Source organism: Clinocottus analis, unplaced genomic scaffold, assembly GCF_023055335.1.
Source record: "Clinocottus analis isolate CAN_PGR_092001 unplaced genomic scaffold, fCliAna1.0.p SCAF_9, whole genome shotgun sequence".
Lineage (NCBI taxonomy): Eukaryota > Metazoa > Chordata > Actinopteri > Perciformes > Cottidae > Clinocottus > Clinocottus analis.
The window spans coordinates 17,639,799-17,667,196 of NW_027176251.1; the positions used below are offsets into that span (position 1 = coordinate 17,639,799).

The window sequence follows — 27,398 nt, forward strand, 5'->3', positions numbered from 1 at the left end:
TTGCTACTGCAAAATATCTGTGATTCGGATTTATTGGCCTGGCGGTGTAATTACGTTGACCGGGAGTCTCTCGGTGGGCCTCTTCTCGTTGGACTCAATTTATAAATGCCACAGAGCTAGTAATCCTACTGTTTCCCCGCTTAGTTTGGAAAAGGGCTCCAACGCTCCTCTGGCTATAGGATTGATTACACAGCCCAAATGAAGAGTAAGCAGTTTTCTACTGTTGAATGCCAGCACCGGTCTTTTGCGATTGATTTTTTTATTTTTTTTTCAGCAAAGGGAAAGTAAGATCTGCCGCTTCTCAAAACCATAGATATTTGTTTCCCCTTTTCGCTTCTGAATTCACAGCCACCTATTATTCAGAAACGGCTCCATTTTGCGCGTATATAAAGTACATGTGTTGGTGATGAAGCAGACTGACCTAAAAACAGCAAAAACCCTGTTTTTTGTAATGTCAGCAAGGCAGTAGTAAATTAGCCAATGCTTCAGAGGAGCCGATAAACCCTTACACAGCCATGGGTGATATTTACATAACTGTTAATTTAATTTTGCAGAAGCATGGAGTGTCGGCAGAGACCGATTAGTTGCAGTGGTGTAGATTTGAAAAGCAGGCCTCGACAGAAGTGTCACAAGTTGGGTCAATGTGATGTTTGCAATCAAACCAACCTAGCGTTGCTCCATCTTAAAACCTTTTGGAAACCACCCTGTATTTAGACCGTTTCCTCGAAAATTGCATACACAAACTAAAAAGGGAGTCTGCAACCACTCGGGCTATTTGAATAATTTGGGTGTTATAATAAAAGGTACACATGTGAGATGTTGTTCAGAGGTGTACATATCTGTCTATATGTTACTGGTTAAGAGTAAATGAAGATGACACACAGAAGGGTCGTGGGAGGTGATGTGAGGAGATTGGATTTCAAAAGGTTAAATCGCAGAGTTGTCTTACTTGGTCCACCATTCCCACGCAGGATTAAATTCCATGTGCGCTGCTTTACAGTAAAAGCATTCCACTCTCTAAACATGCAGCGCTGACTTTTATTGTTAACATCTATGAGAAACGCAATTTGATTTCCATGCAGTTGTTGCTAACCGCAACCAACTCATCAAAATGCATTTACGAAAGGTGTCTGACGCCATTTTGTTCACCATGGATTTTCAAGAATATCAAAATGTTACATTTTCTGCAGCATGAAAATGTGAAATTTAAAAGTAGAAGATAACTCAATTGAATAATTCAGAAAAAAAGGGTCCATCAGATTCAATATTATTAGGGTTCGAGCGACTGACATAGTCAGTCCGAAGGACCCTATTGAAACTGTACTGTCTTCGCTAAAGGTTGTTGTATAAAACGTATTCTTCAGCATTACAGCAGCACCGTATTCTCCAATGAACAGACAGGTTGTTGTAGTTGGCAGAATTTTATGTCGGAAAATATATAATATTTTTTTGTAAAACTGAAAAAGAGCACAAAACACATGCCTTTTGTAAGTACTAAAAATAGTACATCCATATGTTGTTGACAGTAATTAAACATCACCCGTGTTATGGGTCCTCTCAGACTGACTACGTCAGTCGCTCGGATCCTATTGAAACTGTTAAAGGTATTATTATTATTATGCTGATTTTATTTCTTTTAGAACATTGGGTGCTGTTTTGGGGGACTTGTCATACTCCAAAACTCATCAAATTTTGAACGCTCGTCAGGACTGGTGAAAATAGACGTATGAAATAGGCGTCAAATTTGCGTCAAAAGAAATTGCTCTCGAGCGCCCCATAGAAGTTAGACTGCCGACGCCCCTCGCCCAGATTGTCCGATTGACTTTTGAAAAGCACGCTTTTTCATTGATATCCTACAGCGCTTTGTCCGATTCATACCAAACTCTATGGGAATCATAAATGGAGTTGTATCTTCAAGACTGCGTTGAAGGATTTTGAATGTCTCATTGCCTTGAGGAAAATCAGACCAATTAACCTCTTAGGGACGTGTCCTATTTTTTTAAATATGCATAATATTAAAGCTGTATGGATGAATGACTCCAAACTTTTTGTGTATGTGCACATTGCATCAGTTAACATACAATAAATCAATCGTCAATTGAATTTGGCGCATAATGCGATTAATATATATATATATATATATATATATATATATATATATATATATATATATATATATATATATATATATATATATATATATAATATATATATATATATATATATATAAATATATATATATATATATATATATATATATATATATATATATATATATATATATATATATAAATATATATATATATATATATATATATATATATATATATATATATATATATATATAAATATATATATATAAATATATATATATATATATATATATATATATATATTTATTTATTTCCAAGTTTCTTCATTTACATAATTTAGTACATGCATGCATTACTGAGAGAAATCACTGAGCGACAGAGAGAGTGCTTTTGGGTTTAATTCTATAGCATCCTTTGTCCCTGTAGTTTTTACCTAATCAGTGGGTATGATAACAAAAAATGGAGTCAAAAAGGGCCACAAGTGTGACTCATCCAAATCTACCTCGACACGCACACGCACACACACACACATGCGCACACACGCACACACACACACACGCACACACCCTCCCTCTAGCCCTCATTAGTATGTGGAGGACTATTTGCATTGTACATCCTCTGGGGGCCGTGTTTGCTATGCGCTGGTTTATCCAAGAGGAAGAATAGCTGGAGGGCTAGATTTAGCCGGCACCGTGCAGACGCTGTCTTCTCCACCCGGGTCACTGCTCCTCACATTCTCTGGATGGCAAGGCGCCAGGAAAACTGTCACAAGGAAGCCCGTTAGCAGAAGCTCCTTCACATCGGGTTTGAACGCCTTTCCTTATTTTTTATTTCTTTTCCCCCCACTCCGGCTGCACAACCTATTACGAGAGCTAAAGCTGCGTTGGAGCACATGCAGGCCTTAAAGGACAGACTGAACATGAAAATGGTCTCCTAAAAAAAGGTCTCTTCTCATTGGAAAATGTTAATTTTAAATCCAGTGGGTTATTAGAATAATAGAATAAATGTGTCATCTTTGTTTTTGCTATTACGTCATCTAGAATGTGCACTTACTCCTTTTTATTCTCCTGCATTTTTGCAGAGACCAAAGACATTATTGAATCAAGAATGACCGGACAATCATACTATTGTTGCATAGAGGTGCCGGGTCATGGCAGTGCTCAGTTTTGTGAAGCCTTAGGTATGATATCAGTCTTCTGTTCAGACAGCACAGGCTGCCGGCGGATCTGCCACGTCGACGTGATTGACCAGCATTGTCTTTGACGCACATGCACATTCACTGTGCCGTTAGTGCCATTTTTGCTGCTAACTCAAGGTAAAACACACACACTCATACTATCATATGGATGAATTTAGAAGTCCCACAGACTGATGAAAGAAGCTACTGTCGAGGCTGGTGGTACGCCGGCTGTATCTCTTGCCAGACGGCAGCAGGGTGAACCGGCTGTTGCTGGATGGCTGTTGTCTCCAATATCACTGGCGCTCGGTATATTGTTCCCGATGATGTTCTTGGCGGTTTAATGAACCCCTGTAGAGCCTTGCCGGGCCGTGCACATCTCATCCAACTCTAAATGTACAATTGTATCGAAGACGGCAAAGAAGACTCCAAACTCAGTTCTTGCTCAGCATAATTCCAGCCATGCTGTGTGTAATAAAAGACTGGAATGATGCTCATTCTGTAGGATTGGAAGAAAATGAGGCATTGAGCTCTTTCTTAGCACCACATAACTCCATTGATTCATGTTTTTTGTCAATTTTTGGCAAAAGGACAGAAATGTGATGGAAAGATAAAGATTTTCAGCCAGAGAGGACTACAGTGTAAACTCTGCATCCACACTGGCACCATATTTGACTTGTGTCATTAACAGTGTGACTCCCGTTAATGAGTCCCTTGCACAGTTAATCATCTTCATTGGTTCCCAAATCGTCCACTCTGCACTTCGAAAGGTTGCGCCCATTTAGCAACGTAAATGCCTCACACCTCAAATGATGCACTATATGTCCCCGGCTCGTAGTTCAACCAACAAATTATTCATCTACTGTGTCTCCTGGGTAGGGGGATTCATTATCCCATTTCGCATACTTGTGGAGAGGGCTATGATGAATGAAGATGAAGAGTGTCCAGGGAGAGAGACAACTTTACAGCAGATAGAGCGCGCAGAACCTCTTCCTGTCTTCGTCGGCTTTAGGATGTCCATTTGGCTTTGATGACGTCCTCGTGTCTATAGTGCATTTCCCTCTCTGCTCATAGTCTGATTCTAAGCCTATTTGGCGAGCAGGCTCGGAGCAATCTCTGTGCTTTTGTGCTTCTGTTGTTGCCAAGCGATTGACAAGAGGATTTTTGAGGTAATGACAAATATATGACGAGGTCTGAGTTTCAAGGAAGTCAATTAGCTTTTTTTTAAGAGGTCAGCATGGATAATAAAGTGGACACTGACACAACGGAGCATATTAGTGTTGTTTATTTGCCTGGCGATGCCTCGGTTTTGTAGCCTCTCTTTCTCGATCCCTGACAGGTTTTATTGTGGGCTTAACCTTCAGCGCAAGGCTGGGCTTTATTATTTTAATAAATTGCCCCGTATGAAGAGAGCACTGGTGCATGTCTGATGCATGTCCCTTCCTCCCTCGTCCGCTCATCCTTTCTCATCCCCAATTGTTTTTCCTTCCCCTCTTTAGACCTTCTGCTGTGCCGTATATTAACATGCACACTTGCTAGGGAGTACAAATAAGATGTGTTCATAAAGGGAGAGAAGGAAAGTGAACGGATCGAAGGAGAGAGAGCCCTCGGCTCAGCAGACGGATGTGTTCTTCCTCGTAAGCTGGCGGTCATCATTTGTTGGGGCCACCCTGCCTCACGGGGTAAGGGTGGGGGGGGCCTCAGACAGCGCAGACACCACCCACACAGAGGATAGATGACCATGACCAATGGCGGGGGAAGTGGCGGTGAAAGATAGCCCGCTCTGACACACACGCACACAGAAAGAAGGAGAGAGCAATCGCAGCAGGGTTGAATTGTCGTGGCGGAGGGTCAGTCGGGCTGGACAACACCTCAGCCACCATGTTTTCCGTCTCTATGACATGAGGGCACTCAGAACACAGGGGCTCACTTCCATCATGTACAAATCAAGTTTGGAGACTTTCTTTTCATTGCCACATCACAATAAGCTCTTGTAGCAGCAAAAGATTACTAATTCAATGATTTATGATGCTCCTTAGGTCACATATCTGAAAAACAAGAAAAACTCTCGGATTGACAGGCGGTGTATCTTTTTAGAATTTTCTAACGATAATGTTGCGCTAGAGAACTGTTTGAAGTCATTCTTTTGGAAGCTAAAGGCTCGTTTCAACTGTGGGTTTTGAACTTTTAATTGCAGTTGAGGATGGGAGGCTGCCTTGGCAGTGATTGGTTACATTGTCTCCATGATGGTTTACTTCAATTGGTCCACACCAGTCACAACACGTTGAGCCTGAAGGTTCATGCCCAACCTCACAAACGGCAGCTTGACCAAAAAATATCAAGATGAGGGCAAACACGTTAACCAACCATCCACAGTGAATGGAGTTGCTCAGTTGTCAATGAGAGGCTTTGATGCCATTTCTGTTATGTAATCCTTTCTTTGTGGTTTCCCCTATTTTGAATGGTGGAGACATAACATGCATTGAGATAGAGTGTGACGTGAAACCGAAACAACTATATGTGGTTCAATATGACTCGTAACCACTAGGCCACGAGAACTGCCATATTGTTCCAATGTTTGCATTGGTTTACTCTATCTGATCCTCTCTCCTCTGAAGTCCAAAGATCAGGTAAAAGTGTGAATCACCCCTGAGTTGTGAGTTTGGATTTGTTGAGCTCTTTTATGTTAGCCTGCGATTAACTCGTGAATTGCATGTGGTGTTTGGTCTCCTTATATTTCAGTCACTGTATGCTGAGTAGGTGTAGGCAAAGCAGCAGCTTTTATCTACTGGGAGAAGGCATCAGTGTGCCGATGAATTCACCGTATCGACATCTATAGAGGATGATGCAATCTATGCATAATCTATACAGAAACACTGCAACTGAAATGTGAAAAAGTCAATTTGTAGTTTTATAAGAAGTCACAGCCTGAGACCAAAGAGCTAAGATAGCCGTTTCCCCCGGCTTTCACTCTTTAAGCTAAGCTAGGCAAATCTCCCAGCTTTATCTCCATACTTGATGCACAGACATGATAATGTTACCTCATCTCACTCACAGGAAATTGCATTTTACCAATTCTGGTGACGACAAGTGAGCACATTTTCGTCATTTCTTTATTTTAGCACCAGCGCTACAAATATTTTTTTCCACGGAGATGAGGATAGTGTCTCATCCAAGTTGACCACATTCCATTACAACAAGTCGGCAAAAAGTAAGAGTTTGCTGCAGCCAGGTCAGCCATTGTTGGCAATACAAATGATAACAATGCATTACGTCGGTATAATGTACATACTGTAACCGTAGCAACATGTCCACGGACAGACGTAGGACAGTAATGTCTGCATGACGGTTATGAGACAGTTGGACGAAAGTGCATATATTACTACTGCTTACTACTGGTCAGGTTGGAAACCCAACTTTGGGCCGTGTTGCATTCTTGAAATCCTAACTCCACAATTGTTGCACCTTTTCGACGGGAGCTCACACAAGTTGCAAGATTTGTTGAAGGCTTGGCTACGTACAGCCTCCTGAAAAACGACACGCGAGTGAAAGCAGTCCGGCTTGCGTAACTACAGTGTCGATCGATTAAATGGCCCTATCCCTCCACATAATCCGCTGATTCAGCTTGGCAAGACGCCGGACACTATTTGATTCCCGTTCCGCTCTGATGAATGTTTAGGCACCTGCGGGTCGTAAGTGAAAAACATGTAAACAGGAGAAAGCATGCCTTGTATTCCGTATCCCCACACTGGAGGTGCTCCGAGAAAAATGCGAAAAGATTTGTCTCTCAAGCCTCGCGCGTCTCAACAAGCCATCCCAATTACCGCACACTGAAAAAGGCTTGTTTGTGTTTGCCAGCAGGTGCATGTGCGTCGCATGAGTGAACTCCCTGCTGCTTTTATGTCACAGTGATTTCCACAGTAAACCAGGGGTGGCGGAAAGGGGAGGGCAGGAGGGGGGGGGGGGGTAATACAGCCATTCCAGCGCACACATGCTGGTGCTGCAGTTCTGCTTATGTAACTCGGCTTTTGTCGTCCGTCCATCCGGCAGCTCTCCGGCGGCCTCAGTGTTTGTTGTTCGGTAATGAAAGCGACCCCTTTCTCAGGATTAGGCTGCAGCCTACCTGGCTCTCAATGGGGAACCACTGAGATTAACACTTGCTCCCTGGTGTCCCTTCCCCACCCCCTACCGCAAGCTCTCAAACAATGACAAAGCCTTCTAAGGGCTTCTTGCTGGCAGCTGCCAAAGAAGCCATGACACCAGGAGGTTTTTGTATGCGTTCTTGTATAACCCGGCTCTGCAAATCAATAAATGGTTCCCTTACTGGGGCGTTACTGCACTTACAAGTGCTGAGCCGATCACATCAGAAACTGAACGATAAGCAAGGCGGTATTACAAATGGTGTACGCACTGTAAATATATGCACACATTATACTCCTATAAAACGTGTATCTATAATGATGACCTATATGCCACAAACAAGCGGGGTAATTTACACAAAGAATCTGAAGAATATATTACCATAATGGATGTGAGTTAACTAATGGGCTTCCAAGTGTCTTTAATCACCTATAAAATACAGAAAATAGACAATACATCAAGCAGCCACCTTAAGTAGAAAAAAGAGTTGCATAATTTCCATGCAATGAGGCTCATGTTGTTGGATGAGCGCAGAGGGAATTCTTTAATTTCCCCTCTTTGGTCACACTAAAGCTTAATTAGAGAGAGGGAGAGGGAGAGGGAGATGAAAAAAGGCCTTCATGACTCGATTCAGCTTCGTGGTTTTGGTCTGCACTGCTTGAGAGTACATCTGTCAGTCCATGAGGTCGAGACGCAGAGTGGAGGGAGCTATAGTCAGGCTCCCTCTGAGGACGCTATGGATCATTTGATGACCGCCCTGGGCAGCTGTACAACACAGTAGATCACGCAGCTACAAGGCCCTGTGGGGTGGCACTGGGCCAGTCTGAGACCTGTCTAAATACACTGTCCGAGTGCCAAGTGTACCAGCGGGGGCCTGCGCAAGGTCAGAGAGGATCAGACGGCCAAATACAATCCTTAACATGCTGCAGGTCATGTGCAAATAGGTTTCGAGTTGATGCCTTACGATCACAGAACCCATCTTAAACGTTCCAAATGTCGATGAGCGGTCAAAGGTTTTCTGACACAGCGGAAGTTTTGAAGGGCAAACACTTTGATAATCAATCATCCAAGTCATTGATTCAGGAAGATTCCAAACATCCACTAACTCCAGCTTATCATATATGATGATTGCTTGTTTAATGTCTGATAATATATAATAACGTTGGGCATCGGACGGACAGTTTTTAAAAACGTTTACATCGTCGCTCTACTCACCAAAACTAAAGTTGCATTCAGGGTACACCAAAGCAGATTCAAGTGATATCCTTAAAAACAGCAAGCTCGACAGTAGCAGCCATTTCTATTTTATTTTTTGAAGTAATAAGTTCATTAAACAATTTTTTGCAATGTAAATCAATATATTATCTATATTGATGTCTCATTGCTGCAGCTCTTCACCTCCACTTTTACGCTTCACTAAAGCATGTATGCACTACCCGATGTAACCAGTAGATGGGGCACATTCAGTACAGAACGCTGCCCTGACTGGTCTCATACTGCTTCAATGTACTCCAGGACAACAGCTGCTTCTACCTCAGCCCACCTGCCACAGACACAGGGAGAGAGAAACTTGGGCACTACGTTTAAAAAAGAAACGCTCCCCTCTTTGCCTTTTTTTAAAATTTAAAATTTTTTAATTTTTACAGTGAGTGTATGAACAAATGTTCATATCTGTGTCACTCCCAAAACCAATGGATAGAGAAATAGACCTAACAGTGGCAACTTTTGAGTTGTTTACTCGTTTTATCATAAGCAAAGGGTAATAAGATTTTGATCAACATTTACTTTTATTATGAACGGAAGGGAAAAGGGTTTTAATTTATAGTAATTTGAATATATTTGCCGAGTGTTGCCTATTTAGCTGCAGCAGGACATTTGTATATTATAAAACCTTTGTGCTGACCAGTTTATGTTTCTGGACTAATTCGAGTTTTGCGAAACCGAAATATTGTCCCTATTGTTTCTTTAGTGTTGAATCAAATATGAGAGCTGCTTTCCATGCATGTGCCAGCATTGTAAATAAAGGCCAACAGAGCAGTGGCGTGCTGTTGCGCAGCTTGACGCCACCAGGGGCTAAAAAAAAAAGTTTGTTGGCGTATTTCCTATAGTTCCTGGTTTGCAGTGTAGTGTTTTGGGTCCTTTTCACGCCACGAATCTGACTTTTTTCTTTTTAAAAAAAAAAATGCCTACGCTGCGTTTCGGGCAATGAAAGTGGGCTTTCAAACTCTATTTAACGTTTTTGTTCTCGGCTAACCTGGCCTAGGTTGTAAATAGTAACGTGAGCTTTATGGAGTTCATACTTAGCGGAGCTGTCAGAGTTGTCAGGGACGCAATCTCCCAGAGACTGTGGCCTGGATCCGAACAGGAGACCGCGGAAATACCCCAGCACCATGCCGGAACAACACACGACAGCGACACCCGCAACTCCAGCACAGGTTAGTCGAATATTACAAGAGACTACAAGAGACAACGCCAACTTCCCAGCGAAGACGAACCTCCAGCGCATGCTTTCCTCCAGCACGTAGCACCAAATTCCCTTCACAACTCGTGCAGTTCAGCGTTTTCTCGTTCCTCGGATACTTTCCCGACCCGGTAGAAAACATCTTAGCACGTAGACGTGCATATTAAATGACGTCCTTAAATTCGGCGACCCTTTATCCATAAAAACTATCGCTTATTCAATCTAGTTTAAACTTCGAGTTTGTCGGTGTACTTCTTTCTGCAGCCCTGTCAATCAACCACGCTGAGCGCATTCAGTGCAAAAAAAGAGTTGAGTTTGTTAAAATACGGCTCAGCCTACATTTCAAAATCACACCAGCATTCACCAGACTAATTATACGCCTTTGAACGAGGGTAAATAACAATAGTAGAGCTGGATAAAATCCTTTATTGTTTAACTAAAGCTGGACAATCACGTGGAAGCCAATGCAAGAGTCATCACAAGACCCTCTTTTTCTTTTACTTTTTTTTACACAGTACACTTCTACTGTACATAAAATGTAAGATTCATACATGTGTCAGTATCTGAATATGCATCACGCTGAGCACGGGGACACAAATCTGTTATGCACCACTTGCTTGCTTCCCTGTTCACGAACTGATGTGAACTCTGTAAATTATCTTAAATTCCCATCCTCCATGTGTTGGTTGTCTAGTTTGTTGTTGTGAGGATACACAGCCCATAACAACTGAGGCATTTTCAAATATTTCAGATCAGCAGACAGCGCGTGCTGAAACCATCCAGTCAGTGAGAGAACAAGCATGTCCTCAAGGCCTTTCACATCAGGGAGTGTCTCCATGTTAATGGAGATTGGCTCCACCTCCCCGCCCCCCACCCCTCTTTCCGCTTTTACTCTCGCACATAATTTATTATGAAACCCATCAGTGTCTTCTCTGACTTTGAATTAAAAGTTGAGAAATATATCGCTACTGAAATGAAAAGCAGAAACTGATCTAAGCTTTTGGCCACGCCATCCGTGGAAATATCACACAGCAGGCTCTGCGCAATTAGTAACCATCAATTGGTTTGCTCTTTTGCAAAGAAAAAAACAGACGGTTGCCGTGTAAAGTTGTGTTCTGGTTTTAATGTCCATGTTCTGCGGCATCATGCAGAGTCAGCAGCCTATGGAGCTTGATGGCGTGCAGGTTAATTGTTCGATCTGATTAGGACACAGATTAATCAGATGCATGCTCTGCTGCTCTTTGCCACAGAGGCAGTCAGGTTCATTAGCAGTCTCCAACCCTCCTCTCATCCAGCAAGGAGAGTGCCCGCTTTAGGGCGAACTATACTCTTGCAACTACAACTGTGGCTGGCCACGCAGTCGGATCGACGGACTCGTTTTGGTTTATAGTTACCGTCCCTTTTCCATACGCTAGAACAGTAGGTGGCGCAACGACTGTTTAGAGTCGACCTGCACGCCGACGTTCACCGATATCACCCTCTATGAAATTACCGCCATCTGCGTATCCTTACACTCCGTCAAAGACTGGTTATATAAATGCTCATATTTGCAGACCTCTTCAGCCAAACGTTCTTCAACGGGATCCATTGTTCGTGTTTCTGCTATGGCTTTAAAAAATGGCGGTATTATGCTATGAAACCGGAAATGCGAGACTGCGAAAGGCTGTGGTTAGCAGACCAAGCACAGCCTTGCGGGCTGCGAACGGCTCACGTAGCTTTGTCGGATAGTCCGAAATTTTGGGTGATGCACGCAAAATGGCTGCTGTGACTACGCAAGGGTGTCCTTGCGTGTCTTGCGTGCTTGCATAAAACCAGAGTATAAATGACCCTCTAGGTGGCTTGTGTCAGCAGGCTACTGTCCCTGCCCCTGATAAAAGAATCTCGGTCGCACTGTCCACGGTAAACACTTTTTAAGACTTGTTCATTGACATCTTCACCCGAGAGTAAATGTCTGGGTTCCAAATGCTGTTTAAGGACAGCACTGACACATAGTAATTCCTGTGGCCAATAGCTTCTGAGGCAGTTTCATAAAAAGCTTTGTTGCTCACGTTCCTAAAAAATATTCTGTATTATTGTTTGCCAGAGAAATTCCAAAGACCATTCGCATGCAGCTTCCTCGCACAAAGAGTTGCTCCTAGTGCCGAAATTCCCAGAATTATGACGTTATTTTCTTCTAAATGTATCCTCACAGTTCAGATAAATATCTTGAAGATTAAACTAATTAGCGAAGCGTCTCGACCCTTAGGAGAGCCCCTAAGTTCAAACACCGTTAAAAGAAACTAGGACTTTTGAAAGGCCAGAAATGAAAGGATCGCAAAACTAAGACATTTGGCAAATGGGGGGAGAAAGGGCTTAAGTGTTTGCTGGTTGAAACATACCGACCTGCTTATGTAGCCTGGCCAGCAATCTCAGAAACTGAGAAAAGCTGAGCCCCCAATGTTGAATACACACAAACTATTAATGTCTAAATTGGTTACTGCACAAGTAGGCCAATGGCTTACAATTTACTAATTACATAAAATAGTCTTCACAAATACACCATGTCTGAATAAATACATAATGCATCCCTTCCCTTTCTCAGAGTTGCTCTGAGAAGTTCCCTAAATATCTCCTTGATAGAAATGTTTATGCTGTGTTCACACCGGGTCAGTTTACTCGCTTGACAATAAAAGGATGTTCACATCAATCAAAGGGGGCGTGGCTTATCTGCATCACTTCTCTTAATGAAAAGAGCGATCTTCTCCGCTATTGACTACGGAAGAAATAACCACTAGTTCTGCTTTATACTTGATGTGGAAGTCACAAAAGCATGAGAATCTCAAACGCCCCCCTGTTTGGGTTCATAACACCATCCGCAGCTGCACACAGCTTGGTGAATTTCACCAACTCCAGGAACTGCATCTGGTGTTACGTTACCGATTTCGGCATCCACAATAGAAATAACCACTAGTTCTGCTTTACACTTGTTGTGTAAATTCCACAAACGTTGGAACATCAAACTTCATGGTGTCTGGGTTCACATTATTATCTGTAGTCCCAGCAATGATCGCTCCTTCTGGTGAACAGGCACCAGTTTGAATCGGCGACGGGCGAAGCTTCTAAACGCTGATTGGCTGACTCGCGCAATTTTTTGTTGGGAAATTTGAACTCACACGAATTTGCGGCTCGTCAAACGCTCATTAAGCTTAGCATCAAATGGGCTGTTCGCACCGCCTCAAACGCTTCCATCGCGCTCCCTGGCGAAAAAATAAGCCTTTTCGCCCGGTGGCGCGTCTTTGCATTGACTTTACATGGAATATGGTCGCGTGTTAAATTTGCGCCGCATTCAGTGTAAACACACAGTATAGAGTATTCCCAGAATGTTTGCGCATGGGGCCCCTTGAGACGGGGCTTGTGATTTCACAGTGGGACAGTGCTGAGCTTTTGCAGGTCCATTGGGAATGCATGTCAAAGTCGGAGTTCACAGGGGTGGTCAGTGAGAATTGGAGGCTGTTGCTCTATCTGGACAGATAGGTTGAAAAGAGACGGATGTAGAGATGCTCTGTTTGGATTAGTCAGACACGCAACCTGATGAACAATTGCATGCAGGAATGTTGGATGTTGTTCTGTAGCGTTGCTATCAACATCGGTTTAGCGGGCAGATGCAGTCGTGACCGAGATGGATAGCCTCGCAAAGACTCCTGCAGGCTTACCTTGTGAGGAGGACAAAAGTGTCGACATAACGGAGAGATTAAAAAGTGCTGTTAGGAGACACAACAGCAGGATTTAAGGTATCGTCTGTAGACACAGAACTGCCAGCCCTGCAGGCTTTGAATCGCGTGTTACGGCACAGCGTGCTCCTGCAGATGATCCGGACTCAGCAGGAGTCAGCATCTTGTGACTCTTCCCCTGGTAGGACAGATGCAGTAGTGTGGATGCTTCCTGACTGATCTGTGAAGAAGCTACAAAGATAGGGTTTTCGGAAAAAGTGGGGATGAACAGATATGAATGGGATATTTGATTGAAAAATAAAACGTACAACTTGAGAAGGAAGACTTCTGAGAATACACTAATATCAATTTCTCCTTTCTTTCACTGTGTGTGTGTGTGTGTTCGAGTCACCAAAAAATAGTGAGTGTTTTGGAATTTTTTTTGAGAACTTCAAAGACAACTCTAGAAGCTAACAAGAAAAATCTTCCAAAATAATAGTCTTGCGGCCCCCATCTTTAGAATACTTGGACCTCTCGGATGCCCCACTGTCGAAAAATGTGTTTGTCCTTCATTATACAGCTCACAGGTTGTGTGGGTTGATTTGTTAGGTTCTGGAATAGGCACATTTCGTCATATATTTAAAAGCACTTCTGATCCAGCATGAGCTTAAAGGGATAGTTGGGATTATTTGAAGTGGGGTTGTAAGAGGTACTTATCCATTGTCGGTGTATACCTGCAGTAGATTGCGGTCGCCTCGCCCCCAGTTTGGAGGTAATACACTGACTATGAACGAGTATCCCATATAACCCCACTTCAGAAAAATCCAAGCTATCCTTTTAACCTTTCACACTCTGCTCTAGGGAAGTGGCCGTAAAATCGCATAAACAGATCGCTTGGCTGCGTATTAAAGGCAGGTGATTCACCAGTGCCACGGTGCAAGAGCACGTTTGTCCTCTCTCTCTCCCTCCCCCAGGGTGATCACCTATTTGTCACTGTTCACGTTCACCCCAAGGCTGACACCAACTCCAGCTGCAATTACCAAGGTGATTCAGAAAGCGTAATCTGCTGACGCTCTCTGCGCTCTAATAGGTGATTTTAATCCCCTCAATTTCCGAAAAGTCCTTCAGCCATTTGCACCGGCGTGTCACTCGTTCTGCATGCCTTTATGAGACAGTCCCGGGATCCGTTACGACTTCGCCAAGGGAGCTTAAGTGAACTGAGCAAGCTTGTTGTGAGGACAACTAGTGCCGTTATCTATTGTTCCCATCAGCTGAGTTTTCTGCTTCTCGACGACAATGACACAAACACTAAAAGCATTGCTTTTTCTGTAAATAACATCATTTTGTGACGCCATCTGTGCTTTTATGAATAACAGAATAAAGAAAATTACAATAACTTTCAATTAAACCAGATTGCCCCACCAGACCAAAAAAAAAAATGCAATCACTTGGAACAATAAAAATAAAGTTCTATCTGTGCAAAAAATAAATAATATGTAGTTACTACTAAAAAGCTCATTTTGGAAAGCAAATTGTGAAACAAAACAGTGAGTAGATATGTGAGCATCAGGTTGTATCAGTGGCTCAGTGAGCTGCTTTCTTGTACACATCGTTTTAAAAAGTGGTTGTAGACTTGATACGGACGCTCTTAGTTCACTCTCCACATTGAGATGAGATCTTTGTCCGGTTTTGAGAGACGGAACAGCAGAAAAGACGACTTCACGGAGATTGGCTTTTGGCAAAACGCCAAAAAACGGCGAGTTGCGTACCGTGAACATTTACCCGAAGTTACAGGCATTTCTCCATGTATTTATTAATGACTAAGTTTTATGTCCGTGTACTTTGTAATGTGTGAAGCCAGCAGCTCATTGTTGGTACAAGACACGAGCACTTTGGCTCGTTTCACTTGGAGCAGGAGAGCTGCTGCGTGTTCAGGGAGCTGCACCGGTGCTCCTTGCAAGAGGGCGACTGTTGCCATCTTCAACCTGGGAGCGTTTGAAAGATATAGTTGTCTGCTCAGCGTTGACCTGTGTGCGCGCACGTGTCTCTGCGCATCGGGACGGAACAGCGTCGTGCGCGATACGAGCAGAGGAGAGGAGTGTTTACGCGCGACCACGTAGAGACATAAATGACAAGCTGTCGTGTAGATCAGTAAAATACGACCATTTAGTTTGTTTAATAACAGAACAAGTTGTAGGCCTGTTCTATAGGAAAGAGAACCTTAAGTGACATTTTTTTTTTAAAGACACATCGACATGACTATCGGTGCCGGGGCTCGAACCATCGATTCTTCAATTATAAGACGGGCATGCTAACCACTGAGCAGGTCACACACACCCCTCCCCCTCTTTTTTTTTTTTTTTAGGGCTGGGCAAAGTTGAAAAAAATTAACTTATTAATCGCAGGATTTTTCTGTGATTAATCGCATTATGCGCCAAATTCAATAAAGAAGTAAGAACTAGTGTAATGCAGGCTTTTATTTTAAAGTAATATTATTAGAACAATATAACATGCACTTTGGAGCAATAGCAAGTTAACATACATACATATAGAGTTTATTTATTTATTTTTTTAATTTTTGAACAGATACTGTTCAGTCGTAAGGGTCCATGTGAGGGACAAACCAGTGAGAAAAGTCCAGTCTGTGTTGGCTTGAACAAGTGCACTGAACATCTTGTGATGTGTGAAAAGTTCTCCTCTTTGAGAGAAGAGTACAGATCCAGAAGTAATGCTGACTTAAAGTGCTCTGCATAGTGGATCAGACCGAGGTCAGGAGCTTTGCGCATGCACAATTAATTTTCAAGCTCGACCAGTGGTTCTCAACTGATGGGTCGCGGCACACTAGTTTTTAATGGGTCACAGGCCTTTGCTTGGAAAAAATAATAATAATTGGAAAAACAAATGTAGAATTAATTTTAATTAATTTTTTTAATCCTGTGATTTTATTTTGAAGGGACTTTTATGCAGCGCAGTGTCGTTTTTTGCAAAAAAATAAACAAAAACATGCAGTTAACGAATGATCAAATAGTTAACGTCGTTAAAGGATTGCCAGATTAACGCAAAAAAATCGTTGAGAGCAGGGCGTATTTATCTGACTCCAATGACCCTTCCTTCTTCCTTCTTTGTGCATACTTGTCTTTGCTAGTACATATTATTGGGTGAAGAGTCCATACGCATTTACATAAGTGGGTGTGTTCTAAAATGGCAATGCATGCTAATCATTTACATAAATGAGTATATCCTAAAATGGTAATGCAGACTTCGTGAAATCCTACTTTCTGTTTGTGAGAATGTGTCACGACAAGATAAGTGTGCCTGTGAATAGAAGGAAACATGTATTTGGCTCATGAGATCCTCACTCCTTCTCTTGGAGTGTTTCATATCAAGGTAATATATGTGTCTGTAGAGCAAAGGTGGTACCTCCGGCCTGTGTGAGGCCCCTCTACGTGCTGGTTTTCTCTAAGCATATGAAACAGGAACTCATCCTTCACTGCATGTTGGTCTGAAAAACTCAATGTACATCTGAAGTTCCTGAAATGTGTCTACCTTCAAGTAACAGTGTCTAACACCTTAGCGTTGTGCTTAGCAAATTGCAGAAGTGTAAACTTTGCAGGCGTATAAACTTATCAAACAAACTTGCAGAATCATGATGAACTTTTCTCCTCTTTTCTTGTGTACTCTTAACCCTGTAATGGAACATGATTAAAACTCTTATTTCTCGTCAATACATTATATTATATTGATTATAATATACAGAAACACAATGCTGGAAAAAAAAGTAAATGTAACTTCATCCACTGTGTGTTAGAGGGGACCAAGACATGAGAAGAGAAGAAAACTGAAAGAAACATGAGACAATTCAGACCAATAGGAATTATCCCAGAATGTGGCCCCAGTAGCCGTTCAATTCAGTTTATTTTGTATAGGCTAGTATCACAAACACAAAATTTGCCTCGGAGGGCTTTACAATCTGTACACATAACATCCATGTCCTGGGACCTCACATGGGATCAGGAAAAATAAATAAATAAATAAAAATAGTAAAAAACCCTTTCACAGCGCTGTTGCACCTTGTTACTTAATAGTCACTGATATTAATGAAACTGTTATTATTTACAAAGTCTATATTCATAGGACTATTCCCCCAGTGTCCCCTTGTGTTCCTCCTTCTACCTGAATTTGACCTGTACTGGATTCAAATCTTGACTCCTGAACAAGACCCTTTTTGTTTTTGGTTCAATAAAAAGAGATCTGATAATGCAGAGTTTGTGTTTCTCAAAGCTGAGCTCATCACTTCTCCCGCTATTGATTGGAACTGTAACCTGAGAGGTCGGTGTAGTTGCCCAAAGATGCAAAGTGCCAGGGCTCCGAGTGTCAACGCAAACCGATAAAGATACGCCTTCGCATCACAAAGGTTGGACGATACAAGTGTGCTCATGCTCTGCTTCATTTTCTTCCATCTGCATTCTCCCCTGAAACTCCTCTTGAGGCAAGCCGAAGATTATTTAATTGATAAGGGCAAATATAGAATAGAATGTATTATCGCCATTGATCCAGTCAATGCAGATTTAGGCTTCGGCCATACTAATTATCATGCTCTCTTTCAAAAAACACAAACACACACTCCCTCATACCACTAGTTGGACTTGTAAAGAAATATTGCTCAAAAGGCAATAATCCAAATGCCAAAGATGGAGAAATCCCAGTGTGATAAGTAAGCCCGGGCGTCTGAATGCATATGACAGCCGAGAGGGGGATGATGGGATGTCTGGAGCTTAAGTAAGACCTCCTGTTGTCAGTTGCATAAACTGCAGATCAAAGTGCTTTCACTGTGTTCATGAGGAACTAGCATGCAGGATATTCTTTGCGATGGACACAATTTAGCCAGTCCCAAAAAAATTACAGAGATTCGATACCCGGCCCTCACCTGAGGTTGCCTCTTTATTTTTAGTGTTGTCTCCACAAAAATATTATTTTACCGTGATACTTAATGTGGAAAAACAGCAAATCTTCACATTTGTGAAGCTGGGAATGTTTGACATTGTTGCTTAATAAATGACTTCCCAATGAATCCGTTTTTGTAGCGGATTCCATTACATTGCAAAAGAGGGTGCTCACAAGGTGGCCTTCTAGTTTATCAATAAACTATAAATTGTTATTCTCATAACAGTGAGACAGCCTTGTCCCCGATCCGACAGCGCATGTATTAGCAGCCTGGACCGGCTCTTTGTAATTGTTTGCAATGAGTGAAGCGTTTTGTGCCGTAATTGAGCATCGAGTTAAAAAAGAAAATTCAACTCTGAGCATGGAAGCGCCTTCGTCATTAGCTATTCATCTAATTTTGGCGACTTTTGCTGGGTACCTGTAGCTGCGTGAAGTTAACGACTTAACGTCTTTTTTACTCGTTTTAATTCCTTTGAACCGTCACCTTCTGTTGACTATTAGGTAGCGTACAGTTCATGGGTTGTGTTCGGCTAACATTAGCACTCATCCGGTGGTTGCCTAGCAACAGTCCTTTAAAAAGGAAGACACTGCATACTGCAAAAAAAAAAAAAGATCTGTTTGGGCGACAGCATGGCAGTTCGGCGGTGGGCCTCTCATTGTTCCACCTGGAACAACTCGCTCTGTGTGATCATGGCCGAAGTGCTTCTCCTTTTCCGTTCAGAACCATCTGATTTGGATCAGTGTCCGCTTAAGCTGTAACTACTCGTGTGTAACGCAGCCGGCTATACCGCTCTTAATTTTTTTAACACCCCCTTTTTTTTTCTCTCTTTAACTCTGAACCAGGTTTGTTACTATGGAAACAGCCATGTACACTGCGCTGACAGAATATTAATTGAAATGAGCGTGCGTTAGCATTGACGCGCCACTGCGCGGGCCGGCCGTCTGGCTTTTAAAGTCGAAGAGCGAGGAAAGAGAATCGGCTCGCAGTGTAAAGAATTCAAGCCACATCACCAGCGACACGACGGGAGTGCGATTAGCCAACACGGGAGAGTGTTAATGAGAGGACAGGGCACATCCAGTGCCTCCTGTTCTTGCGTGGAAACACACACACACACACACACACACACACACACACACACACACACACACAAAACTGCAGTTCAGCAAAAATTTTCATAAAAGCTGAGTGGTGTCTCGGCTGGTCCGTGGAGGCTGGCGCTGTAATATAGAGCTGAGTGGTACTGGGTGTTGGCACTGGGCTGTTGCACGTCACACAGTGTTCTCAGTGTTTAACTTGACAGCGCTTCTAAATGCATGTGCTGTGCATTCATTACAATGGATGGACCAATGCTTTTGATCGCACATAGCATCGTTACACGGCAACAATGAAACTTTTTTTTTCTGGACAAGGGCGCTGTTGGCGCTTTTCCTCTATTCGGTGACATTTATAAGTCTTCTGAGACGATGGGGCTGCTGACATTTGCTGTTTTTGGTGTAATGCATTGCCTTTATCATCCTAAAACTTACAATAAGGGAAGTAACAACAGGATCCATAATTGTTATCACTTTTCCACAGTTATCTAAAACTGCTACAACTTGGGTAATTTAGCATGCGTTAAAAAATCTTTGTCTTCCACGTTCTAAATGAGAATCTAAATGCATGTTACACGTGTCACTAAAAGTAGACGGTGTGTGTCTGCAGCCAAACAGCATGCTTTTACCGGCAGGTAGGTGTGTGTGTGTGTGTGTGTGTGTGTGTGTATGTATATATATATATATATATATATATATATATATATATATATATATATATATATATATATATATATATATATATATATATATATATATATATATATATATATATAATTAGGGCTGGGCAAGTTAACGCGTTAACTTTTTAATCGATTAACAGCGTTAATTATTTGAACATGCGTTAACTGCATTTAAAAAAAAAAAAGAATTGGTAAGGGTCCCTGTGAGGGACAAACCACTCCTTCTTTGGTCTATGTTCAGTCTGTTGTCAGTGAGGCTACGAAAGTGTGCACACGTACATAAATCTTCAAAGTAAAAGCAACAAAAAAAATGCAGTTAACGCATGATCAAATAATTAACGCTGTTAATCGATTGAAAAGTTAACGCGATATCAACGCGTTAACTTGCCCGGCCCTACTTATTACAATATATGATAAAGTACTGTTAGCCTGCGATGCATTATAGATGACATCCCTTTTTTTTTAGAGAGAGAGAGGGAGAGCGAGGCAGGCTTGTGGAACTTGCAGCTCTCCCTCGCTGTAATAAAGTTGTCATGTCAACCTAACGACTTCGTGTTGAGATAACCCGCACCACCAGCTTAGCTTTAAGTTTGTCACTGTGCAACAGTCAGCACTTTTCACTCCTGTTCTATTCGAGTAAGCCTTCCACTGCATATATTGACTGATCACAGTCTCTTTTCACAGACTCTTTACTTCCATTCAGAAGGAGCGACTTCTGCTGCTTCACACCGCTGTGTCCTGGCATGTCAGGAAAACAGGCATTCACAACATTTTGAGTATGACCTCTTGCAATTGACGTCATGACATCTATTGCTTCTGTCCATCCTGGGAGAGGGATCCTCCTCTGTTGCTCTCCCTCGGGTTTCTTCCCCTTTTCCCTGTGAAAGGGTTTTACTATCTTTATTTGGGGGAGTTTTTCCTGATCCGATGTGAGGTTCTGGGACAGGGATGTTATGTGTACAGATTGTAAAGCCCTCCGAGGCAAAACTTGTATTTGTGATTTTGGGCTATACAAAATAAACTGAATTGAATTGGGGTTTAACTGTTTCAGAATTTGGTGGTCAAAAAAAAGGTCACTGCAACTTCAATACAATTTTTTAACCACAACATACACACAACAAATTATCCTGCTCGTGATGACATTTTGGACATTTAGTAAACTGGTTAGTGGAGGCATAAAACCACGAGGCTGCATTTCGAGTTTACAACCAAGTTGACCCAATCATTATCCAATCAGGTGCAGTGATCCCTGGCTTTGAACCGACTATGAATTCTGCCCCTTGTCTTCCTTCCCACCTCCTCAAGCTGAGCTTCCATACACTCAACGTTGCAGGACACTGCCTAAGGTGTCTCAAGCCAGAAACGGCAATATTGGTTTGTGTTGCGAAACAGCATTGTTATCTCTTTACCTGATATTCATCTTGGATATCAGATACAACTAGCTAGCAAGCCAGTTCTGGTAATACTTGACATCTAAAAAGTTGCTATTTAGCGGTTGTGTTTTCAGTAATCAATGGTAATTTTCTGTTGAATGAATAATTCATATCTCAAGTAATCTTTTAGCACTGATATCCATAATATGAATCAAAATGCCCATTGAACCAACAACTCTGATAAATTCTTAACAAACACTAACTCTTCAAAGTGCCGTGCCACAGACTCTGTCCTCACTCCCTCCCAAACCTTTGAGGAAAGTCTCCAGCTCTCTGCACTAGTCCAGCACGGCACCTGTTCAGCGTGGCTGTGGTGCATTCAGGGGCCTTTTCTTTCTTAAAAAAATAAAATAAATAAAAAACATCTGGGCAGGGCTATGTAGCCAGCAGGCAGGGAAAACAAGGCAGCTAAGGGAAATTGGCTGCTTGAGGGAACGTTAGTTGTTGACGCTCCTATTCCCCGCCCGCCTCACTTTGTCACGGCTGTGTACAGAGCGAGGGGAACTATATATATTTAGCAGCCGTGATTCATACCAAACAGATTGCCCGGGTACAGAACACAGCACGTCCAATACAGCAGCATTTGCATTTAGCTCTTGTCGAAAATCATTGAGATTCAGTGTGTTCCTTGGCAGCCGTTGGATTTATTGAGTGTACAAACTCCCAAAGGTTTACACAGCTTCTCTGTCTCAATGGAGACATGTTTCCTTGTGTCTTTTATATTCAATCACTGAGGACATCCATTATTGGCGGCTATGAAAGCGTAGTTTTGTTCTCCCCTAAAGCTATTCATAGTAATGTCCTTTCAAGGATTCTTAAGTGTACAAGTGTCTTATTATACTTGTTGATTAAGGCATTCTTTATTGGTATTTTTGTTGAATGTGAGTGTAAGGACAGAGGGAGGAATCTTAAGAAGGGGGCTGATGTTTGTCTGTTGAAGAGCTTTGTAATAACCGATTTCAATATTTTCATCCGTCCTCTGAAGCTTTATTTCAGAATTATGTCACTCAGCGGTAGGTTTATCACAGTTTTCATGTCACAGACCACAACATAGATATATTAAACCGTGGAGCTGTAGAAAGGTGCAAGTCAGAGAGAGCCTGCAACTAGGACAAAACTCCTCCTGCTTGGCTCCTTTACTGTTGTGGTGTGGCGGACCGTGCTGTGAACGCAGCCTTTGATATGCTGGTTTTTATTTTTTCTCCCTAGTTAAGTTGCTCCGAAAGGCCCGACTTCTTGTGACTGTTTGCATCCCAGATTGGTGAGAGGCAGCCTTTGTTTTCCCTGACCCACAGCCGCTCGTTTCAGCATCCGAGTGAGTCACATGGCTTCTTCTCACAGCCCCAGTGTAATTGTAATTCAACCCATTAACAAGCCGAGTAAAATGTCCTTTATGGGAAACGACAACAGTAAAGCGGCACACACCGTAGCAACTGTTGTTTTACTCGGTTGAGCAAAAAATTAGATAACAGACGACCTTGTGCTACACTCCTGTTGAACTTTTTTTTTTTCACCGTACTGTTTGGATAACTGCATTTACTTTATCTAGATTGGCATTGGCCTCATGCCCATTTCTTCACGCCTTTCCTGTGCAGCCTCCGCATCTCCATTCTGCCGTGAGCATGTTACGTCATACTGTCTCAATGCATGACGTGCAGCAGGTTTACCATTATGGTACAAAAGCAAAGGTTGAGTAATCAGGACAGGAAGAAAAATCAAAGATGAAATTCTATCAGTGTCTTGGCAAAATTCAAAATTCAACTGCATCGCTGGATGCGGATAAATCGCCTGGAACAAACAGGCTGCGATTCGTGGACTTAAGCGGTAGCTTCCTTCTATAGAGGCAGAGGCTTATTCGGACACAACAGATGCTCCTGGTTTCCTGCGGAGCGGGATGAAACCAAAGCTATCCGTTACTGAAGATGCCCCGGTGCTGGGCTCCGCTGTGTGTCTGGAGCGTGAATCAAATTCCCACTTCTTGTGCCATCATCCATACCGGAGGTTTAATTTTAGACCAATCACTGGCCCACCGTGTGCAAACACCCCTGCAGCTGCTAAAGCATATGCAATATTATCAGTCTTTCTTTCTCTGGTCCGTCTTGCACTTCATAGTTCACCGTCACTCCGCCCCTCTCCTCTTGGTCTGTATTATTTATCTCGCCTGATCTTCTGTTAACCCTGATCAGCCTGCACCAGTTTAGAGCCAAGCTGCGGCAAAAGCAGAAACGTCGGACAAACCTTTGTCATCTTTGCAATTTTTGCAGCAAACAAAGCGGATCAACACCAGTGGTCACCAAAGTGAGTCAGGTTACATTTCGCCTGACACAAACAGACACACAGGATTATATTTCATCACAAGAAGCATGGAATCATAGTTATGACGCGCCGCCTTAAATAGCAACTGAAACGCAATCATCTACACAATCCACAGCTCCAGTTTCTGTTGTCCCACTGAAAGTAATCATTCTGCCAAGGTTTTCATTTGGATGCTGAATAATTGATTTGGCACTCGCCTACAGTTTGTGCAGCCGTTGCATTTTCTTTATCGTCACAAATCCTTACCCAAGTTTTCATCGCGCTACAGGTTATTAAAGGCACTGGGTAGTGTTGACAAAATCAAGTACAGTAATTCCAAGAGAGGTACCTTATCATTGAATGAAGTGCAAATAATCCGGAAATGACTATTTGATCATATTCAAAGATGAAACGCACCAAATAAATGTTGAGAAAGGAGTCGGCGCAGAGTGAGACGGGACCCATACCGTAGTAGTCCTGACATGAAAGAAGACTGACGGCAGCATGATTAATTGTTTTTTATGGTTTACTATTTGCTATTAGGTGGCAATTTAATAATGTGAGAAGAATGTAAAGTTAGAGAAACTAATTCCAAATTAGTTCCAAAACAAAACTAATTCCAAAAACATTCTCCCCTCCTGCACAAAACAAAAAACATTCTGTAGTCAACCGACAGATATTTGTACGGAGGATCATTTCTAACCAGTATTGAACTCTAAATTGCATTTAAATTGTTCTATGATATACTTCATGATCATAGCTATCTATGCATGGTGTGTACACTCAAATCCACTCATAAATTACACACATATCGATAACTAAGTAATTAACTTTGTCCAACGTTGTTTCCGCCTCTAGCCATTTCTTTGTACGAAAGAGTCACAAGAAGAAGGTAATCGTTTTAGTGCAGGCCTACCTGGCACTTTTTTACAACCTGCTCACAGATGTTCCTCAATCTTCATGTCCAACAATGTCATGAACAATTCAGTCATCTTTGTTTAAGTTTTGTCAGTGGGGCTAACTGCTTAGTCACTGCAACTTCATCACTAGCGTCACCACAGCATTAGCAGAAGCTTTGTTGATAAAAGGATATAAACTGCACAACATTGTAAGTGAGAACTTGACAACATCAAAAGTAAATCCAGAGATTTGCTCAGGAAACATTTCATGAACGCCAGCAACCGCATCGTCTTTACTGATATTTACACCTGAGGCAGCTCTGATGTTCCCTCCATGCTCACTTTCTGCCAGGCAGTCCCGAGCCCCAGAGAGAGCAGCACTGGTGCATGACTGATGCTCTGAAAAAGCAAAGATGCCCAATGAGAAAGCCACAAAAAAGGACTCATTAGTCATGCAAAACGCAAACGTTACAGGAGGCGTCTTGAGAGTTACTGGGTCAACGTGCGTCCCAAGAAAAATCCTTTCAACGAAGCTTGCCAATCAGCTCCTTTCTTGGCCCTTACACCTCACACCCTACACCTCTAATCCACACAGCCTTGTGCATTTTTCTTTAAGCCCATTTGCTCATGTTCCTTGTTCCCGCCCCTAAAGACCAAAGTCAGCCCCTTTTTCTAGATAATCTCCATTCCCAAGAGTCTCCTTCTAGTTTCTTTCATCTCCCTTCCTATCTTTTGCATCCGTCTTTCATCTACTTTCTTCAGTTATTCATCCACCCTCTTGCCTGCATCTCCATGGTTTCTTGCGCAGTCTCTTGAAACTTCTTTATGTGCATTCGTCAATTGTCTTCTGTCACCCTTTTTGATTCCCCCCAAAGCCAACTGTCGCTACCATTTTAGATTTTGTTTACTCTTTGACTAAAACCTCTTGGTGTCTATCTTCTGCCTCGATTCTCCCAACCACCCACTCAGAATCTTCCTTTCTGCCCTCGGCCCCTTCCTTTACCTTCTAATGCCATGTTCATACCAAAACAGTTGCGAATGAAGGCGCTTCCAGCACTCCTTCAGGCGGACCGGCAGCCAAGTGAATTCTGCTATGGCAGGACGTCGGTGACGTCGGGCGGCGCTTCTCCACGCTGATTGGCTTTTGCAATTCAGCGTCGGGCGAATTTTTTGCCAGAGTTGAAATATTTCTACGGGAAATGAGCCAAAAAGGGAATATTCGCAACGCTTATTCGCATCATTTGCACCGCCTGGCGAAAAATTTGCTTTTTCACAACCATTCGCGACTGTGCATTGACTTTACATGCAATCTACTGGCGCAAATATTTCGCAAATATTTCGCAACTTTTTTGGTGTGAACACACAATAACTCTTTTGGGTCCTTGCACGAAAATTCTGATCAATCCTAATATTCTTAATGCCTTAACAGCTGTAGTTATAACTAAAACTCTAAACCTCCACCCTCTACCTGAGCAGCCACATCCCGTGCTTCATGCTAATTCCCCCTCTGGATCAGCCCCCAACTTCATTTTTTACAACCCCCACACTCCGCCTCCCGACTGAATCCATCCTTCTCTTCTCCTCTCGGGCTCGCATCCAGAGCGGCAGTGCCCTGATGAAGGTCAGCCTGGTCTCCCTCTGCTGTGAGAGACAACAAGGGGAAGAAAGGCGAGGTGAACCACTCTTGACGGCTGTCACTGCGCCGTGCGGTGAGGAGGAGGAAGAAGCAGGGAGAGAGAGAGGACATTGTGATAAAGGGAGAGCGAGGGTAGAAGCAGAGCGAGAGAGGGAAAGAGGGAGAGAGAGAAAGTAGTCCAGCGCTCATTGCTGGCTGGCTGGCTGGCTCGCTCACTGTTGACGAATGAGCTGTCTACCCACGGGGCTGGGAATCGGCAGCTTGTGACAAGCTGGGGAGAGAGGAACATGAATGTAATGCGTACCTTGCCTCGCTTGCTTTCAGATACCGGCCAGAAGAAGACTCCGGAAAAAAAGGATGGGAGGCGCATGTCATTCCAGCGACCCAAAGGGACCATTGAATTTTCTGTGAGTAGCGTGCAAGCAAAAACTCTGCTCTCTCTGTGTTGATATCGTTGATGCTTTCCTGCTCCCGTGCTGCTGCTGCTGCTTCTGTGTGTGTCTGCTGCTGCTGCTTTCTGTTGCTCCAGTAATATTCTAGCTGGAGCGGTTGTTTGTATCTTGTGAAGGCACCGTGTACGATCATGCTCTGTAGCTCATTAGCAAGGGGAAGATGCATTTTGTGGATTTGGCCAGTGTAACACGTGTACTTCGTTCTCAGTGTTTACATAAAGTGTGTGTGTGTGTGTCTGTGTGTGTGTGTGCACGTACGTGTGTGCCTGCGTGTGCATGCGCAGGGTAGCGGATGGCAAGCTTATGGAAACAATGTATCCTCTGATAGAGTCCTTGTGCAGCGTCACAAGAAGCACAAGGCTCAGCTCCATTTTGCATGTTGATGTATAGAAAGGAGAGAATAA

General features: G+C 42.8%; 1 protein-coding gene across 4 annotated transcripts in view; it reads left to right on the forward strand.

Moving 5' to 3' along the window:
• The window catches only part of oxr1a (oxidation resistance 1a), a 144,751-nt gene that overhangs the window by 69,691 nt on the left and 47,662 nt on the right, over positions 1-27,398 (forward strand). For 2 of the 4 annotated variants that reach the window (XM_068570389.1, XM_068570391.1), the window contains exon 4: positions 26,867-26,949. In XM_068570389.1, the coding sequence (XP_068426490.1) occupies positions 26,867-26,949 (83 nt within the window). Of the gene's footprint in view, positions 1-9,547; positions 9,846-26,506; positions 26,580-26,866; positions 26,950-27,398 lie in introns of those variants that run through there. The other 2 variants (XM_068570390.1, XM_068570393.1) reach the window with 2 other exon arrangements.